This window comes from Aulonocara sp. 'chitande type north' Nkhata Bay, linkage group LG8, assembly GCF_057382095.1.
Source record: "Aulonocara sp. 'chitande type north' Nkhata Bay isolate Kocher_YH1m ecotype deep benthic linkage group LG8, A_spYH_male_GT1.1, whole genome shotgun sequence".
Taxonomy (NCBI): Eukaryota; Metazoa; Chordata; class Actinopteri; order Cichliformes; family Cichlidae; genus Aulonocara; species Aulonocara sp. 'chitande type north' Nkhata Bay.
Genome location: NC_141351.1, coordinates 8,980,406 through 9,001,728, shown reverse-complemented (window position 1 = coordinate 9,001,728; position 21,323 = coordinate 8,980,406). Strand labels below are relative to the sequence as shown.

Genomic DNA, 21,323 nt, shown 5'->3' with positions numbered 1-21,323 from the left:
AGTTAGGATAGTTACCACATCCTGCTCTGTTAGCTTCCAAAAGGGATTAGCACTTTTTTTACCCCCCGATTTTTGCCTGAGCAATTTCTTGAAGAGGAGGGAAGAAACAGTCGCCGCTATTTGCATTTCTTCATTATTTGTTCATCTACATTTACAGATTTTGTCTTCTAGCATGTTTAGCTCATTAGCTTTTATAGATATTGACCCACAATTTCTTCCACTGTGGCTCCTGCTGTGTCTATGTATAATGAGTGTACAAGCAGCAGGGCCTGGCTAATGAATTACTGATGTTGTACCTTTAATGGTGGGTTGTACTTCCTGCAGGTCCCCTGAAGAGGTTCTGTTACACTTCACATGAAGCTGCCATGTTTGTCTAAAGTTACTGTTACGTGAAACCTGTACGTACAGTAAGGTTTTCTGTTGTAGCTGCTGCCTTCTTACTCTCTCTAGAGTCTCGTTTCGTCATACATTATGAGGCGAGTCTGCCAGCTCGCCTCATATGTTTTAGCTACACCAGAGATTTCCACCATCATCATAGCTGTGACTTATGCGTGCTCATTTTCTATTAGGAAATACAGATATTGAATCTAAAGTGCCCCTGCTGTGGATAGCCGGTCAGGCAGTATTTTCAGTGGTAACTCTGGTGGAAAAGAACTCTGTGTTGTTATCCTAGCAGTTCTCTGGCTCGGCTGTCAAAATCGTGGCATTAGGATAGTTTTCATCCTAAGCCTCTATTAAATAACTTATCAAGAGCTGGTGCTGTCAGCCTGCAAGCTTCTGCACAGGCCCTGCTCACTAAGCAAACCTAGAGCCCATGATTAAAATGAAGACATACAAACACACATGTACAAATGCCCTCTTTCTTTCCATGCAATAGTTCCTTTCAACTAAGATTTGCTTTTCAAGAGCGGACACACTTCAACAACATATTATTACAATGCCTGAGGAGTAATTGATCTAGCCAGCAGTCAGGCTTACATTTGTCTAAATTAAAAAAAAAAGACCCTACTCATTGAATAACTTTCTTATCTCTTTTTTAAAAATCTGTTGTGTGCTAAAAACCAATCACATGTTTTTAAACATGTAACATAGCTTTTGTAGGAGGAAAAATAAAAATTCACATGCTCTCACAAATTCATTAAGCACTAAATACCTCTCAACTTCTGCTTTAGTTAGAATAACATCTAAAGCTCGTCATGAACATATACTGTGTAGTTTCTGAAAGAAGCTTTGTAGTTAAATTAAGAGCTGGCAGATAGATTTGCCATCATTAAACTGTTGTTTTACAGTGTACCTAATGTAATCTGCAACATTCTGCATTGTAAAAATATTACTGCCTTGTGCTGTATGGAATAAAAGCTTCACAACAGAATATTGCTGGTTGCCATTACACTGACATTATACTCAGTCATGCCGGCCTTATGAACAAAACTGTAACAATGTTCTTGGGCGCACGAACAATAAAGGTTGAAACACAAAATAAAAACGATAAGCAAGATATTTGTATTCAATCAGTAAATGTATACAGTAATTCACTATCAAAGGAACAGTAAGTAAGCATCTGAATAAAATATCCTCCTCATTTCTTCTTCCTCACAAGCTTCATCTCCCTAACTGAAGTCAGTGCTCTAAAACAGAAAAACATGCCTAAACATGCTCATATTTAGGCATGATATTGTCGCAATCGCTTATTGTCAGCAGATTTCCAGACAACTGATAAGAAGTGGGCTAAACAATAAGAGCAGCTGGTGATGGGCTAACATTATGCCAGCTAATGTTATGCTAGTGTCCTAAAAATCGCACCTTCCCTCTGATAAACGGTTTGATTGCATTCTCACATTGTGTTAGAGCTTTGGGGGTTTTGTTTGCCAATTTCCAAGTCCAACAGTGTTAGATCCACTTCAAAGAACATTTTAGTAGCATCAACTAACAGCAGCTAACATGGGTTAACAGCAGCTAACATGGGCTAACGGCAGCTAATATGGGCTAACAGAAGCTAACAGAAGCTAACATGGGCTAACAGCAGTGCTCACTAATAGAAAAGTTCATAATATCATCAGCAACTCACCTCAGTATTGCTGTCATTGGACAGAATTGACAATATTCACAAATAATAATGCATTCCTTTAAAAATATCCAGTCTTTTTAAACTGCAGTGTATTTGTTTTACCAAATCCCTTCTGTACCAGCGTTTGTCTATCATTCCCGACATACAGACTGGCTGTCAAAGTGACAAACTAATAAACTCAATATTTATAACTTGACTTTGTCCTGCGTAAGCCATTCCACTTAGTCTAAGTTTGCAAAAACATTAACTAAACATATAGAAATCATCCATAAATGAAGAATAATGTAATAACAGGTAAGAAGTTAAGAAAACTACAGTGTCCCTAGTCTTGCCTTTGTGAAAGCAGAAGTTTATGACTGTTAGTTTGTTCTGATCCAGGGTGATTAGTCACACTGATGAGCTTCTCTCAGATTATGTGAGAACAAACCCTCCTTTGTTTTTGTTTGATCCACTTAGTGTGAGGAAAGTTATGGATTTAATTGCTGAAATGAGACCAGCAGGCGAGATGAGATCTGTTTATTCTGGCAAGGTGTTTTCCAGCTGTTGACAGTAATGCTTCTAAGGTTCTCTTGTTTGCAAAAAACCCCCTCAAAAAAAAAAAACCATGATATCATCATATAGCTAAAAATAAATAAATAAATCAAAAGCAGCAAATGAATAAAGGATGCAAGGTGCTGATTCCTTAAAGTCTTTAATCCTTTCTGAATACAATAATTAGGCGGAATTTTGGATAATAAGCTTTTGTGTTCTCTTGTTGAAAGGCTGATACCGCTCTCATGCCAGCCTTGCAGCTCATTTAGCTTACTTAGCATAATGACTGAAAAAAATAGCCTAGCTACATCCAAAAATAACAAACTCCCAACATGTTATGAATCATCTTGTTGGAACCGTACTAAAACTTAGCTTTAAAAAAGACAACTTGGCTTTTCTGCTGTCCTGTGTTTAAACTTTACCAATACTACTTGGTGGAGAAAAGACACTGGCGGCCTGACAACCACATGTTTATGTCAAGATTTCAGGAAGTTGCATGAGATGTGGAGTGTTGTATAGTAAGCTCTAAAGGTGCTGGTACACAAACTTGCTCTCTTTGGACAAACCCAGGCTTAGTCTTTCCTCCATTTTCCTGTGGATATCGTTTATATTTAACCATAGACTGTATATGAAAGATGGATGTAGCCTGAAAAGTGAAGCATGTTCTCTTATTCTGTCGAACTGCCAGCAGTTGCTTGAATTTTACACTTGCACAAAGAAATCGGTCTATAGAAGTATAATGAAAACCTGCTGAATTGGATCTGTCCTCTATGTAAATACTATATGAGTTTAAAGTCTTATTCAATACAACATAATGCTTATTGAAAGTTACAGCACAATTTTGAGTCACAATGTGGGATAAAGCAGAGTTTGCTATGAGCATGCAGTCCACTCTGGTTTCAAGACAGCTGGAGGACAGCAATGGGCACATTCAGTTCAACAGCACTTTACTAATCAGCTGTGGCTATGTCCATCATTTATGTACAGTCTTTGTATTTCGCATACAGGCGAGAGAATGTTATTGAGCTTCTTATCTGGTGTTTTCCCCCTGAAATCAAACAAAATAAACTGAAGAAAAACCTTCACGTGATCATTAAAACTTCACAATAAACAGTAAACAGATGTTTTTATATGCCATTAGCCTAAATTAACATTCAAACATTTACCAACAAGATGTTGCACACACTGAGTTTATGCATCTTTTTGTTTTCTTTTTATTCTTTTCCTCAGATGAGCAGCAAACGCTCCAGCAGTTTCCGACGAGCCATCGCCAATGGCCGCCGCACACTGCAACGGGAGATCCTTCTGGACGAGACGGGGTTGGGTCTTTATAAACGTTTCGTCCGTTATGTGGCCTACGAGATCCTGCCCTGCGAAACTGACCGGCGCTGGTATTTCCACCAAAACCGCCTGTGTCCCCCGCCCGTCTTCATCGCCATCGTCACCATCGTCCAGGTTAGAGGGAAACATTATCAGCTGGTTTCAGAGTGTTATAAAGTGATGGAGGTTATTCTCCTGATTCATCCACAGTGATCTGGGCATTCCTAGAGCTTTTGGCCCCCAGCATTTTATTTAAGATCCACAAAGTCAGCATCCAATCCCCTAAATATGACTTCACACTGTTCTGTTAGCTCAGTTGTTCGCCTTAGACGGCCTGAAAAGATTTTCTGCCTTTGATCACACACTTTTACTGTGAGCTTGATATGAGCTGGTAACCCATTTGGGAGTCGGAGGCTTAGTGGGTGCATTTAATGTCATTCCTCCAAGCAGAGTCCTTGAGCCAGCCTGCGTGTAGGATTTTTTTCTTTTTTTCTTTCAAACACTGGTGTTGGAACTTGGAAACCAGGTCAGTAAGCACCCTGGCCACCACCACAGTGGCTTTAATTGACCTATTATGTTAATTTTGAAAAAAGAAAAGCACCAGCACAAACGCCCTCCGAGACTACAGCTGAATGGTTGCAGATTAAGCGGCGGAAATAACCTACAGCTTCTTAACAAAACTTCATCATTTTCCCTGAAATCATCTTAATTCTTTGGGAAAGAAAGCTAAGTGCTCTTATAATGCCTCCAAATGGCACTGAATGGTCTGTAATGACAATGAGAATGTGATAATAACAGTTTGCATTCATTTTAATTCACAGAAACAATGAGTCATTATTTTATGAAAAGAAATTAATGGAATTGAACCAGATGTGCCATTTTTTTTCTTCTGTGGGCAGTAATTGTCTGCAAGACTCTAATGAGCATCAGCTGAAGAATACAAAGAAGAAGAGAACCTCATGCGCCGTTCATAAAGCACAATGGGTTTTGTTTTGCGGGGCACTTTTCACCTTCTGTACAAGCACTCTGCAGAGAGTGCGTGTACTCGGCACAGATTGACAGTTTGGTGTCATCTTTGTGTCTTTGTTGCAGATTATTGTCTTCATGTGCTACGGCATCATGCTAAACAAGTGGGTCCTGCAGACCTATCAGCCTGACTTCATGAAGAGCCCCCTGGTCTACCACCCCGGCCACCGTGCACAAGTGTGGCGTTTCTTCAGCTACATGTTCATGCACGTCGGGTAAGCTCTTGACTCCTGCAGTACTGGTTTAGAGAAAATTCAGGTTAGCTGCTGCTGATGGCACACGAAGGCCAATGCTGGCAGTTTTAATCTTACTTTCATTGTGTGCTCTGTCCTCAGTTTGGAGCAGCTGGGATTCAACGCTTTATTACAGCTGATGATCGGCGTTCCCTTAGAGATGGTCCATGGCATCCTACGAATAAGTCTGCTTTACATGGCAGGAGTGCTGGCCGGTGAGTTTTTCATTAAGTGTTTTATTGTAAGTAAAGCAAGGAGCATTATTCAGGTTTCTTACATGGTGTCATACACAAATTGCTTGAGAAGCCATATTGGATGAACTATTCACTATCGAAGGTCTACGTTCTTGCCTTTCACTCAGTTCTCATGATTTATATCATTTATTCTTAATGTTTAGGAGGTTTATCACTTGCTCACATCCCGATGATTAAACATCCCTTGATTATTGTAATTCATTATTCCTCTGCCTCAGCAAATCTTCCCTGGATCACTTCAGAATGTGGTTCGAAGGTCACCGGGTCCTCTAAAACGTCCCATGTGACACAGATTCTGTCTTTCTTTCACTGGCTTCATATAAAGTTCACGGTACAATCACTTGCAGAGCCCTTCGTGGTCAATGTGCCTCCATTTATCAGTGAGCTACTACAATCACGCAAAACATCTGAATCTTTGAGCTGATCAACGCTTGTTGTCTGCACCTAAATCCAAGTTAAACTCACTTCCACTGCAACTTAGATCTGTGGATTTAAGACCCACCTGTGCAGGTTTGCCTTTATTTTGTTTTATCCCTTTATAACATTTCAGTTGTTGTATCTTATTCTATATTGTAAAGCATTTTGTGACTTTTGTTCTTGAAAATCACCACGTAAAAATAAACTTTGATTATATTTTTGTTACGTACATTTTTGACATCCACAGAAAAACATTTTTGCTTAACAATTGCAAGCATTAAAAATAAAACAAAACAAAAACAATAACAAGACTACTGCTAAATGTGGTGACATAATGGCTTTTTTAAAATTAATGATGAAATGGCACATCTAATTTTTCATGTTTAATGTTTATCTCCAAATGGTCATAAATGCCTTCTTATGTTTAGAGACACATCAAATTGTGTGTTTAGGCTGGTTTATACACTCCGTGTGTGTGAGTATGTGTGAGTGTGTGTGGTTTAGGATTTCTAAGCAAATGGCGAGACGAGTGGAGATGATTTGGAGAGCGATAGGGACCGTGCTTCCCTTAAAACAATAACATAAACAGAAGAAGGCTGTTTCTTCTCCGCTCTGCTCTTTATTCATGTGTTTCTGCCGGTCTGCAGCACATCGTACTGACCTACTTTGTTTATTCTTTTATTACTGTTTGTACAGTCGACGCCTCAGAAAAGCTTTGGGTTTTTTGGTTTTTTGTGTGGTTTTGTTGGTGGTTTATCATTTATCAAGTTAAATATGTTATATTTCTCTTCATGTTTGCTGTATAAAATACCCACAACTATCCGCTCCCATCTACTCCCAGCGAGTCAGACTGAATTTTTTTAGCTTCTTGTCCTCGAGCTAACATGTGTGGCTGCCCGATTTGATACTTCTGATAAATTTGACCCGGCCTGGCCCTTCTGGGGAAGAAAAAAAAGTGCAGAATGTAAATACAAAATATGCCAAAGTGAACGCAGCAGAGTGACTCACATCGCCCAGAGGTCGAGCTGCAGCGCTCAAGTCTTTGTTGACGGGGAACCTCATTAACTTTCATCGAGCCGGTTCGGAGATTGGAAATTTTAAATCCACACTGATTGTGAAAAGTGGATTCACTTTCTGAGTAAAGCATTTGCATTAACAGCATTGCATTTGCGAGACCTCATATCAACACTGCTGCATTAAATTCCTGTTTCACTCAGCTTCACTTCAACAGTTTTTATCATTGGGTTTCATAAGACTTGCTAACAATTATTTAATTACTGTTGAGAGGAGAAGTCTAATTCATACTGAGTTAATCATCTATTATTTTCAGTAACCTGTTTTTTTTTCTTAGGCTCCTCTTTCTGCGTGACTACAAATTAAAACGCTCCATTTCTTGCCTTTCCTGGCAGCTCTCTGCACACAGTAAGATGGAGTTAAAGCTTATCAAAAAAATCCCGGTACTCTGCAGAAAAAAGTCCAAAAAAGACAACCCCATTCCTCCATGCGCTTGCATGCACGCACACTCTTAACACTCATGAATTATTGTAGCTTTGATTTATTTTAGCAATGATGACAGAGAGAGAGAGCAAGCAAGCGTGGGACTTAGAGGAGGAAATATGGGTAATGCAGGGTCTCTCTCTGGAGAATTAGCCTAAGTGCAGTTTGAAATGCTGTTTGGAGATTTAAGCTGCAGCCTGAATCCAAAGGGAGGATAAAGCAGCAGGCGAGGTGACATCCGTACCTCCAGAGCACGGAGTCAGAAATGCTTTGAATTTGTGTATAACATATTGAAATCAGAGATGTGCCTCTGTTGAATTAACTCTAAAGGTCAATAGTTTACGATCAGGAATCTATAAATATGTTTGTATCTTTATATCTGCAGAAGGAGTGGCTCCTTTTCCACCATGAAGAAGAGTTCGCTATGTCCAAAACAGACTAGCCTAACATTGCTCTATACCACTGATTCACCTACCTGTTTGTAAGGACGGGAGAAGGTGAGGTCATCTGTAGATGCCAGTAAATCTTACACACATTTATCTTAAATTTTATTGCTTTTACCCAAAGACATGTAATCATGATCATCATCAGTGCTGCTCAGGTGACAGAGCGAGATGTCACACTATGTCAGCTACCCAGCCAGTTTTGTGTGTGAGGGTGTGTCTGTGGGTGAACTGTCAAATCATTTTGACTGTTTCTATAAGGAGAGGATTTGCCATTAATCATTTAGCTAATGGGTTAATTTGGGATCAGCGTTTTGGACTAAAGAGTAAAAGCAAAGTTAGAAATTGGGAACTGCACAACCCCAATTCCGTAAAAGTTGGGTCCATCCACAAATAGCTGCTACTTAGTTCTAAGTAACAGAGGTAACACAGCAATAAAGCAGAACTTTGCTCAGTAAAACTAGAGCACAAACATCTTGGATCTGGTTTGTACCACTCAGCAGGTCATGTCATAAGGAGGTGAGGAGCCACACACATGTTCATGTTCATTTCACAGATATGCAAAATATGCATGGGCCTTGATGTGTGCAAACTTTAGTTTAAATGCTGTCTCCCTCCCACAGTTCTTTATTACCTGAACTTGTTAGAAGTTACCCTGTGCTAGATTGCACTGTGAAACTCTTGATTTTTTCTTTCTTCCTTTGCATATTTCTTGCCCATGGCTATCTCATGTTTATATTCATGCAGTCGTATTCTAGCTTATGAGTTCAATCATGTTGCTTGTTGTTTTTTGTAAGGCAGCAGAAATTTGAGTTTATAGTTACACTGAATGGATGCATTTATGGAGCAAAGTGCTGCAGGTATTGTGCCTTTATGTTCGCCTTAATACACTACATGAATTTCTGCACTGCAGGGCTCGCTCTCAAAGCCAAGAAGAAATGTCTGCTTCCTGTTGGGATTTTTTCTTGGATGCCTTTAAATGTTGGGAAAAAATACCGATGCTTCTTCTCTCCAGTTATCTTAAAAATGAGGTCACAAAGATTTTGGTTTGGGCTGCTGATGCGTATATGCAGACAGTATATAAATCTTTGATGTGGGCCCGTTCGCGACTATGTTGTGTTGGTACTAAATTACAGTAAAAAATTAGGCACTGTCGTTAGATATGTGCCTACAAAAGTATCGATTCTCTAATGGTGTTTCCACAGTGCTGTTCAGACCCCGGTACCTGTCCTTGCTCATTTTGCATCCTCTCAGTAATTCTTTATGGTTCTGCTGCACAAAGACTGGATGAAGAGCTCCACTTGGGTTTCATGTGGAGAAATTTGAATAATGTCAGTCAGAATTTCAGACTATGTTGGCGAGATGAATGTAGAATCTCATGCCGTGTTCCAACTTTTCAGTCTGTCTCCACATTAAAGAGAAGCAGCAGGGAGTCCTTTTTTTTCCATCTACTTTCTTTTTTTTCTCCACTCTCTCTTTTGCTTCTCCTTCCCTCGGGCTGATAGCTCACTTGTGGTGATCAGGACATCAACAGGTGCCAGAACACCATGTTTTTCCTCGTAGCGCGGTGTGAGCCTCAGGGTGTCTGCCGCCTGTAACACCTACCGTTCGAGACGGTCCAAATCTTCCAGCAGCCTCTCATACGAGCGAGACGGCTGCTGGAGGTATGTCCCGCTCAACCTACATATCAGTGTGATGATGAGGTTGTAGTGTTGACATTCTGTGCTGTTTTTTTTTACCTCCTTGCCTTTTGCTACAGTTTATTCTGCAAATAGCTGGGGTACAAGATTTACTTTGGAAAGTAAAGCGAATTTGTTGTAATAGCAATACAGACTCGAAACTTCACATTATGTCGTAAAGAAAAGGTTATGAGAGGAACAAGATTAAACCACTTATTCAGAGAAAGCCAAGGCGTTAGTGCACATCCTGTAAAATGCATTCTCTTTTCTGTTTGCTGTTGCAAGAAATACATTTTGCTTGTTTTTTAAGAAAGATGTTTCACTCAGCTTTGTTCCAGTTTTATTTTCGTGTGCGCTGAAGTATTGAGCAGAAAAAAATACCACGTATAATTGGTTTGCTATGTTTATTCTCAGATGGGCTTTGATAACGAATGCTGTATAAACACAATAAAACTGAAAGAAAATTGATCTGGAAATCAAACAAAGGCAATACAACGATACTTAAAGTGACTTGCAGAAGGTGCAATTTTATGCACAAAGACTTCAGTGATATGCTGCTCTGTGCACACATGAATAACACACACGGGCAGCTGAGGCTCAGGTGTTGTGGATTAATATCAGGGTTGGCAGTTCGATCTGGTCCCCCCATTGCCAGAGACCCCTTTGTAAAGATACTGATCCCAAAGCAGGAGGTGAGCACCTTGTATGGCATCCCCACTGGTGTGCTGAAATACGCCTATGGGTACTGCCAAGTTGGAACAGCACTGCATAGGAGCAGACCATTTACCTTATTGCATAATGGACCCCAAGAAATCTGGGATCAAGCATTTTCTGAAGTTCTACAGAAGCCTTGTTGTATGATAAGTGAGTCTGACACATCTGAGCTAGCATCACGAGGACCTGCTGTAATCCTACTACCAAAGTAATTGTTAGAATCAACATATTGATAGTTAGCATTATACCATCTGATTGGAGGCAGCAGTCCAGTGAGGCTACATCCATGAGACGGCAAGTAATTTTTGGTTTTATTGAATGTAATATAATTCAAAAAGCTTCAGATAGGAGGTTGCTGCTAAGTTGCTTCCACTGGGGGAGAAGATGATACATATATAATCTGCTTAGAGTAGAATTTGCCCGGTCTGACAGCCGACTCCTGACTCACCGAATATTTATAACACAATTTATAAACAAATGAATTAAACGGTAAAGGTGACAGGCCGCACGCCATTATTTACTACGACAAAATCAGAAGACGCACACATCCATCATACACAAAACTGATGCAATTTGTCTTTCCAAACGAGGTCTGACAAACGGGTGCTCGACTCTCCCTCCTCATTATTATCTCATGCAGAGCACCGACTGGACTTTGGAGGTTTGTTCCTGAGCTACCAGACAGAGCTGCTGTTTTGGTCACACTTTACTTTGCAAATCCCAAGAAGACGTCTTCACACTACTTTAGACACTAAACACTACTTTTTTATTATATTTTGGCCAACTAAAAGTCCCACACCTAAACCTATTCAATTAGATGGTAAAGACAATGAGAGATCGTTATTTTCACAGTACATTTCTGTTGAACGTTTAGAGATATTGGTCATCTTTTGACGTAAAGGTACTAGTAAGTAATTTCTTTAGGTTATGTAATAGGAAAAAAAATGTTGCACTCATATATATACAGCGATGTCTTCTCATAAACTTAGAATTAACCCGTTAAAAATACATAGGAGTGGGCGCCACGTTGCCCCGTGAGTACACTGGTCGAGATGGACATTGCAATTCCATAATTGCCTCTTGAGATTGACCATGTGGTCTTTCTTTATAAGCTACTTTTCATTTAAAGATCATTCAAACTGAATATGACCATTTAACATTTGTACATCTATATTTTTGATGTATATGATTTTAGAAAGTTTAAGTAAATATTTGAATGTAAAATGCTTGAGTGTTTGCAAAATAGTAGCTCCATATTTATCAGCAGTATATGAGAGAGAACAGGAACCTTTGAATTTGCTGGCCAGACCATGAGAAAAAGGTCCATGCTCACCCCACTTATTGAGAGACGTGTGGCCTGATGGGAAATGGTAATGGAAATGTGATAAATGGCTGCATGTTAGTATAACCTCATTGTTGCAAGCTAGTTAATGTTGTCATTACTTAAAAAGCATCTCACCAGGTTACATGTAATGTTTAATCCTTCAGCAGTTGATTAATGTAGCTCTGAAATTGGGCAGGACTGCAGGAGTGTCAGATTTCTTCCGCAGCCATGAGACGCGCTCTATTGTCGGCCCTAATTTAGTCTAATGATTGTTTCTGCGTTCGCTCAAGGTAATAAAAGCCCGTTCCGTCTCCAAATGACTGAAGGTCTTCTGACTTTTTTTTTCCACCTGTTATAGTACTGTGTTCACATTCACAATCTGATTGATGCTTTATGAAAGCATGCTGCACATATTAAGGCAGGGTAAATTGATTATATCTGCTGCCAGTGAATACAGGGCCTTGGTGCATGGCCAAGAGTGGCTTTGTCTATCATCTACTTTGCTGATGTTTGATGTTTAGCTCAGGCACACAAGCTAAGAGTTATGGATGCCTCCCAAGGCCTAATATTGTATTTCGGGGTTAAAATTAAATAAGGATATTTAATTTTGTCATTGAAAATATTCTTACAGTCAAAACTAGAGCTTTATTACTTCAACATTTCCAGTGTATTTGTTTCAGCTCGTTCTTCATCTCTGATAAATATGCAGTACTACGCCACAAGCAATTTGACTGTATTTTACTTTACTATTTAAAAATAATATGATTGGAGAGTGTAAGTGTAATTTAAGCTTATTTGCTAGCGTTTCCTGAGTGTTTAGTTTATCTTTTTTCAGATGGCTTTTAGTTAAACTGCAAATGAAACTCACTGTTTGTATATTCCAGCGCAGATGTCCAAGAAGCAATGACATGAAATGTTATTTTAAACAGATTATGGATCCTACTTCCTTTGGGGTTTGACATGCAGGGTTACACATCGAATGCAGCACTCAAATGTATGTAAAAGATGGATTCACTCAGTCGATGGACTTCAGTACAGACAAACCGACTGTGGGATTCAGGGTTAAAATAGTAAATAGCTGCCACGCCGACGTCACACTGCATCAGCAGCATCTGCAGCCGAGCACGTTTAATGAGCAGGGGGAGCAGATAAAAAGACAAGATGGGCCGGGACAGGAGAGAGGAAGCATTACAGAGCAAAGGGCCGAATTAATCACCCTTATTGCCGGAGGGATGTGACTCGTTGTCTGACTCTGGCTCTGGCTCTGACTCACTGGTGTAGAGATATTTAACAGCATCACTGATTTGCCTCTCTGAGAAGTTGTGTTACTGTGACAATGCATTGTTGCAGTGTGTGTAGTTTGCAAGGTGAGATTTCTGTCTTTATAGTCAACCTTGGCAGAGCTGCAGTGTGTGTGTGTGTGTACAGTGGTGCGAATGAAGAGCCTGGTCCTATGTTTCTGATATACTCCCCCCGCTGCTGCTGAGACTGAGGAAGCAGGGTGACCTTGGAGCTGTGCAGAGACCGCCAGTGTGATTATGGTAATTCCCAGTCCCTGAATTCCACCCCATAGTGAACTCTTCCTAGGTGACACCAAGCTCACTTCCTCCAGCCCCACTGATAAAAACGTGAAGGGTGGTGAATATTTTTACTGTAACGCAGCCTCAATTAGTTTAGCCCATTTGTATGGAGCGAGCTGCCTGTGTTCATAGCTGTCCGTGTGCATCTCCTGTGTGAAAGCAGCATTTGTCAGGCACTGTGATGGAGGCACAGAGGACGCCGTTTCTCCGCTCGCTCTGTATTCCCTTTACTTCAGTGGTTAGTTTCAAGGTTTTTCCGATGAAGCAGCACATCACGCTCCCTGTAGCCATCACTGTGGTGTAATATCCTTGAGCACTGGAAGTCATTTTATGCTTTTTTTTTCTCTTTTCTGTTTTTTTTTTTTTTGCTCTGGGATGTTGGAAGAATTTAAGTAATTTCCCACCAAGGTCAGCTATTGTGATCTTTATTTGAAAAGTAGATTTGATTTATAATTGAGCAAGCAGCGAGTTTTTTTTCCAGCTATTCTTATAGTCAGAGCATTTGTTTGTTCACTCTGTTCATTTCTGAACATTGTGCATCTGTTTCTTCCATTTCAGGCATTCTCATATGCCCACACACTCTCCCAGATCAGATTTAATTGTACTTTACCCTGACTATTGGTGCACTGCTGTGCTGAGCTGTTTCCTCTCAGCAGCTCTGAGGACGTTTCGAGTGGATGCTATTGATTTTTCTCGATGCCCCCTGGTCTCATATATTATCGTGTATATTTTTTTCCCCATGTGTAAATTTTGGACAGGGTAGAGAAATGCAAATTCTCTGAGGAAACCGTGGTGCGAGTGCTTTCACACTGACCCTGTTATCTCACGGTGAGGCTGATGAATCGTTTCTGTTCCTGCAGGCCTGAGCGTGGCGTCAGCAGCGCTGGATTCTGGCTTTTGTACATTTTGACAGGAGCCATCCCGATTTATGTTCTGTTTTAACTTTGGATCTGTGTTTCTGTTACTGAAGTTGTTCCTCTAAAGATCTGCTTTGACTAGCGTGCAGGAGCGCAGGTGTGTAGTGTTTTGTCACTTTGAGGAAACTGACAGCGTGGCTGCTCCGCCACAGCTTGACACTGCAGATAAGTAAAAAAAAAAAAAAAAAAACTTTGCAGACTCCGTCTCTACGTGCACATCATCTTAGGGTTTTCATCCTTTCACGCCCACGTTTCACCAGGGCACGCAAAGATGGATGAAGATGTTAGATTGGATGAGGACTGATTGCAAGCCACGCTGCTCGACTTCAAGGAGCGTATCGGCGGCATAGGTGATATTTCCCTTATCTCTTTTTTGTGTGGATGACACAGAAGTGTCCATCTCCTTCCCCGGGTGGAAAATATCTTTAATGGAGCTCCACCAGCCTGACAGCACTATTATAGTTGAAATGAGGCTCAGAAATGGTCGCAACTATGGCAGATGGCATTTGAAGCTATGAGCTTTTCAGACTGTAAAGTAGACAAAAGGCCGTGTGACATACAGCCTGCCTCTAGCTTAGTCACCCAGACATTTACTTATTTTTTGTCCAGCCACTATCAAACTCTGTGCTCATGTATCAGACCTATAGAAAGACGTCTTACAATCAAACTGAATCAGATATGTCCTGTGCATTATGGATAAAGCTAATGCATAGTTAATCAGTTGAGCTGTTACTACAGATCCATTTCACAACTATTTATATAATTTATACTTTGTTGTAATCTCTGTTAAAGTCTTTTCATTAATGAGGATGTTTGCTTTTGTTTTTTATGCTGAAAGCATTTTTACTTATCAAATGCCTTTATAGAGTTCATGCTTAATTAGTATTTTTATATATTTTTAAAGTGTATATTGGGCTGTTGGCTATAGAATTGAGCATTGATGTATATGCTGATGTACTGGTCAATATTTTCTCACCAGTAATAGATGAAGTGATCAGTTCATTCTAAAATGATTACAAAGAAATTTCTTTTTCGGCCCTTACACAGATCAGTATGACTCTCTCAGGTTTTACAGTTTTTATATATCAGCACATTATATATCATCTGTTCCTTACTTGTTTTTAAAGGCAGGTAAATAAAACCTCAGATAAGCAACAACTCCTGATGTAATACATTTTACTTTAAAAAAGCCTAAATGCAGAAGCAGCGTGGGACACTAGGTATAGAGTGATGTGAAAAAGTGTTTGCCTACTTCCTGATTTATTTATTTTTTATGTTTTCAGACTTAAATGTTTTAGATTATCAAGTAAATGTAAAAATTAGACAAAGATATCACTAGTGAAAACAAAAACAGTTTCTAAATGAAAGTGTTTATTATTAAGGGGAGAAAAATCGCGCCCTCGGTGAAAAAGTGATTGCCCCCTAAACCTAATAACTGGCTGGGCCACCCTTAGTAGCAACAACTTCACTCAAGTGTTTGCGATAATGTTTGCGGCAAGGAGTCTTTTACAGCGCTGTGGAGGAATTTTGGCCCATTCATCTTTGCAGAAATGTTGTAATTCAACTACATTGGAGGGTTTTCAAGTAGGGCTGGGCCATATTATACCGTTCACGGTAATACCGGTATAATGTTAGGCAACGATAGGAAAATGAATTATCGCGATAGAATATGAGTAAAACGCGCATGCGCAGTGCCTTTGTTTTCATACGCACATGGCCGATTGTTGAGTGAAACAGATGAACCAGAATTGGTTTGTAAAAATGGTGCAACTTCAGTGATGTGGAACTGGTTTGGTGTTTGTCCGTCAGATACACGACAAAGCACATTTTTTTGCAGAACATGCAAGCGGCCGTCGTTATCCGATTGTTCAGTCTGACGTCACTAGCTGTGTCTGGGTCTAAACTCCGCTGCAGGTCCATATATCAAACGATCACTATGGCATTACTGAGAGTTGAAAAACTGTCTAAAGTCTTTCATCTTTAATAAAATGATCAGCGTTCTGCTCTACCAGGTGTAACAATTGAGTTTAACATCCAGGCATCCATGAAAACGGAATTTATGACATTTAACGGAGTTAGAAGTTAGCAGGGAGTTAGCTCGCTAGCTTCTATCTAAATACAATATAGCATGTCCTGACTGCGGGGTTTTGGAAACAAATTAAAACGTACAGCTCTGTTATCACTTCCAGCATAAATGAAGACAGAAAACTAAACAGCAGTGACGTTTGTAGGGTTACTGAAGTTGAGCTACCTGGTATATAATGATGTGCTACGTGACCGCTAGCGACACAGCTATGTTAGCTTAATATAGAATAGAATAGAATAGAATAGAATAGCCTTTATTGTCATTGTACAGAGTACAACGAAATTGGAGTGCCACTCCCTTGGTGCAAGTTTCAATAATAAATATAAATGTAAAATATAAAAAGTACAAAAAAAAACAATCGTAAGTACTCAAACAATAGTATGTACAATATATACAGGATAGCAGCATTAATATAATGACAGTATGAATAGCAGCATAATATAATGACAGTGACGATATGGAATAGGTTCAATTGTTTTTGTGCTTATTTACTACGGTGATAGCTCTGGGAAAGAAGCTATCCCGGAATCTGTTTGTCCTGGTTTTATGTGACCTGTACCGTCGGCCTGACGGTAATAGTTCAAACAGTTGGTTGCTGGGGTGAGAGTGGTCCTTGATGATATTGCCAGCTCTGCTGAGGTACCGAGAGTTTGCAGTGACCTCCAGGCTGGGCAGAGAGCAGCCAGTGATCTTCTGGGCTGTGTTGATGACCCTCTGCAGTACTTTCCTGTCCGCAGCTGAGCACCCTGCATACCATGTTGTTATGCCGTACGTTAGGATGCTCTCTATGGTGGCTCTGTAAAATGTCACCAGCAGCCTCTCCTCCAGGTTGTTCCTCCTGAGCACTCTCAGAAAGTGGAGACGCTGCTGGGCCTTTTTAACCACCGCTGTAGTATTTGCAGTCCAGGAGAGGTCATCAGATATCTGCACGCCCAGAAACCTCATGGAGTGTACCCTCTCCACACAGCTCCCGTGAATGTAAAGTGGGGCCGGGTCTGCTCTGCCCTTCCTGAAGTCCAAGATAAGTTCTTTAGTTTTCGTGGTGTTCAGTTGGAGGTTGTTAACTGAACACCACTCAGTCAGTCTGTTGACCTCATCTCTGTAGTCCGACTCATCCCCCCTTGAGATGAGTCCAACCACTGTGGTGTCATCCGCGAACTTTATGATGGTGTTTGAGAGATGGGTAGGGGAGCAGTCGGATGTGTAGAGCGTAAACAGGAGGGGACTCAAAACACATCCTTGTGGAGACCCGGTGCTGAGTGTGATGGTGCTGGACCGGTGGGGGCCGAGTCTGACAGACTGTGGTCTATTTGTCAGGAAGTCCTTGATCCAGAGGCAGATGGGGGTGGAGAGTCCCAGGTGAGACAGTTTCTGGACCAGGATCTCCGGGATGATATGATTGAATGCTGAGCTGAAGTCCAGAAAGAGCATTCTCACATAGCTTCCTCTGTGCTCCAGGTGACTCAGCGCAGTGTGGAGCGCTATGGTGATAGCGTCCTCGGTGGAACGATTTGTCCTGTAGGCAAATTGGTGGGGGTCCAGAGTGGGAGGCAGACCGGCCCTGATGTGCTGACAGACCAGTCTCTCAAAGCACTTCATCACTACAGGCGTAAGTGCAACAGGCCTGTAGTCATTTGGGCTGTTATAAACAAGCTAACTTTTTTTTCCACTCGATAAGTTAACGTGAGTGTTGTCGGTGGTCAGGAACAAATGTAATCGCATGGCAGGATGCTGTAAAAGGACCAAACTTCAACCAGGAGAACAACTGAGATAATCCATCCACAATACGAGGTTAGTCATTCATATACTGCTGCATGGGCTGGGCTGTAGTTTCATCCTAAGGTTTTAAAAACTGAGCTTAAATAAATGATTAGTGGTAATACAAGCCGAGGGAGGTCAACGGTGATCACTGACTGTTTTAGGAGCTTTTTGAGATCAAATAGAAGAAAATACATAACATTAAACATGTTAACAACACAAAAGCCATATTAAACGCAGACTACTTTAGACCCGGAAGTAGGATTCGTCGCGTCATCACTGAACAACCGGATTGTCGTATTTGTCGGACTAAGATGCTCTTAAATCTGGGAGTAATCTGGGTCCTAAACTCCGTAAGCTTCAGATCAAACGAACACTGCAGCATCACTGGGAGTTAAAAACTGTCTAAATTCTTTCATCTTTAATGAAACGATCAGCATTGCTGCTTAACCAGGTGAAACTATGAAGTTTAACTTCCAGGCATCCATGAAAACAAAATTTATTACATTTAACGGAGTTAGAAGTTAGCAGGAAGCTAGCGGAAGTTAGCTCGCTTAGTTTCGCTAGTTACGTAAGCATGATATAGCATGTTCTGACTGAGAGATTTCTGGAAAAATTCAAACGTACAGCTCTGCTATCACGTCCAACATAAATGAAGACAGGAAACTAAACAGCAGTGACGTTTGTAGGGTTACTGAAGTTGGGCTAGCTGGTATATAATGATGTGCTACGTGATCGCTAGCGACACAGCTATGTTAGCATAACATAAACAGTGAAGCTGGAGGACGAACACTAACACTTTTCCACTTATAAAAGTTAACGTGAAGGTTCCTGATAGTTAGAGACAAATGCAGTCGCATGGCAGGGTGCTGTAAACGGACCAAACTTCAGTCAGGAGAACAACTGAGATAATCCATCCACAATACAAGGTTAGTCATTAATATACTGCAGCAACATGGGAATAGAGTAGAATTCATTCATTAATAAATCAATGGTACAGAAGTGGAGGAAGCAAGAAAAATGAGTTTAATAAAGTTTGATTCTGACTGCTTTGTTTCGCTTAATGTGCCTTATAATCCCGTGCACCTTATGGTCCGAAAAATGCGTACTGCACACTGCAGTTTAAGGTTGCAAAGCACCTCTTTTTAACTTCAGTGGATATTATACATGGTTATGCTCAGGATATGTCAGCCCATTTCTACTGGAAATGCCTTTTGGTTAAACGTTCAGCAAGGAATTTGCATTTGCACTGTTACATTTTTATAAAGCTTTAATGTACATAAAAACCAGCTTCTTGTTTAAGTGAAAATAAATGGAAGGTTGTCTTTTTGCGCTAGTAATGTTGTGGAGTTGTATTTTGTCTCGTTATTTATATCGTTATCGCAAATTTTCAAATATATATCGTGATAAATATTTTTGGCCATATCGCCCTGCTCTATTTTCAAGCATGAACTGCCTTTTTAAGGTCATGCCACAGCATCTCAATCAGATTCAGGTCACGACATTGACTAGGCCACTCCAAAGTCTTTATTTTATTTTTCTTAGGGCATTCAGACGTGGACTTGCTGGTGTGTTTTGGATCATTGTCCTGCTGCAGAACCCAAGTGACCTTCAGCTGGAGGTCACAAACAGATAGGCTGACATTCTCCTTCAGGATGGTTTGATAGACAGAATTCATGGTTGCGTTCATCACAGTACATGACATTCCTGTGTTAGTTTTACGTCAGATGTAACGGGACTCAAACCTTAAAAAAGGTTTAACTTGTTGTCTCATCAGTCCACAGAATATTTTCCCAGATGTCTTGGGGATCATCAAGATGTTTTTTGGCATATGTGAGAAGAGCCTTTGTGTTCCTTTTGGGCAGCATAGGTTTTGTCCTTGATCTCTCTATGGATGCCATTTTTGCTCAGTCTCTTTCTTATTGTTGAGTTGTGAACTCTGACCTTAACTGATGTAAAGGAGGCCTGCAATTCTTTAGATGTTGTTCTCTGGTCTTTTGTGACCTCCTGGATGAGTTGTCAATGTACTCTTGGAGTAATTTTGGTCGGCCAGCCACTCGTGGGAAGGTTAACCACTGTTCCAAGTTTCTTCCATTTGGGTATAATGGTGGTCTCACTGTGGTTTACTGGAGTCCCAAAGCCTTAGAAATGGCATTGTAACTCTTTCCAGGCTGATAGATGTCAGTGACTTTGTTTCTTAGGTGTTTTCTGTAGATGGTGACATGTTGTATTGCTTTTTGAGCTCTTTTAGCCTGCTTCGCTTTGACAGACAGCTTATATTTAAGTGATTTCAACAGGTCTGCCAGTAATCAGACCTGGGTGTGTTTAGTGATTACAGTAATTGTGGTTGAGCACAGTTCATGATTTAACAAAAGGGGCAATTACTTTTTCACACAGGACCAGGTAGGTTTGGATAACTGTTCTCCCTTAATCAATGAAATCATCATTTAAAAAACTGCATTTTGTATTTACTCAGGTTATCTTTGTCCAATATTAACATCTGTTTGATGATCTGAAACATAAGTGTGACAAATATCCAAAACAGTAGGGAAACAGCAAGGGGACAAACATTTTTTGACACTACTGTATCATGATTCAGTAGCCTGTAGAAGCACCTTTAGCAGCACTAACTTGAGCACTATTTATTTTCTGCATGATTTCTTATCAGTCTCTCGCATCATTTTGAAGGCATTTTGGCCCGCTGTTCTTTGCATCATTGCTTCAGTTCATTGATGTTTGCAGGCATTTGTTTATGCACAGCTCTCTTAAAGTCCTGCCAGAGAATTTTGACTGCGCCATATCCATTTGGCCATTGATTCATTGATCATTGAGCCCAGTTTTAGCCTCACATTTGACACTAGAATACTTTGGTATACAGAGAAGTTCATGATTGACTCAATGAATATAAGGTGCCTATGGCTGAAAAGAAGCCCAAATCATAACTCCTCTACCACCGTGCCTGACATTTGGAATGAGGCGTTTGGGCCAATGTGCTGTTTCTGGTCTCATCTGCCCAAAGGAAACAGTTCTGGAATTTGTTTAGATGCAGCTTTGCAAACCTGAGCAATGCTGCCATGTTCTTTTTAGACAAAAGCTGAACATTGCAACGTCTGACCTTTGAATGAATTTGCTAAGATTTCCACTCCTGGGAAGACTGGCAACTGTCTTGAATGGTTTCCACTTGTAAATAATCTGTCTCACTCTAGAATGATGGGCTTCAAATTGTTCGCCAATGGCCTTGTAACCCTTCCAAGACTACTGGGCAGCAACAGTTACTTCTCTGAAATCACTGTCTTTCATCCTTGGCATTGTGTTAACACAAACCTGAATGCTCCAAAGCAGCAAACTGCCAAACATGCTGCTTTTATAGAAGTGCTCACACTTGCTGATTATCAGTTAAGCTGATGCTTAACTGTTGTTTAATAAATAATGATGTTATAATATGTCACATGTTGTTGGTCATGTGATGTTATGTT

The 21,323-nt window shown here is 40.5% G+C and overlaps 1 protein-coding gene and 1 long non-coding RNA gene across 8 annotated transcripts in view; one reads left to right on the top strand and one right to left on the bottom strand.

Annotated features, from left to right (window-relative positions):
- Positions 1-2,205, bottom strand: part of LOC147323114 (uncharacterized) — a 49,598-nt gene extending 47,393 nt beyond the window's left edge. The window contains exon 1 of the long non-coding RNA XR_015130702.1: positions 2,069-2,205. This is a non-coding gene — a long non-coding RNA (uncharacterized LOC147323114). The remainder of the gene's footprint in view (positions 1-2,068) is intronic.
- Positions 1-21,323, top strand: part of rhbdl1 (rhomboid, veinlet-like 1 (Drosophila)) — a 67,771-nt gene that overhangs the window by 27,933 nt on the left and 18,515 nt on the right. For all 7 annotated transcript variants that reach the window (XM_086303292.1, XM_086303291.1, XM_086303298.1 and 4 more), the window contains 3 exons: positions 3,830-4,054; positions 5,012-5,160; positions 5,281-5,393. In XM_086303292.1, coding sequence (XP_086159418.1) covers positions 3,830-4,054; positions 5,012-5,160; positions 5,281-5,393 — 487 coding nt within the window. The remainder of the gene's footprint in view (positions 1-3,829; positions 4,055-5,011; positions 5,161-5,280; positions 5,394-21,323) is intronic.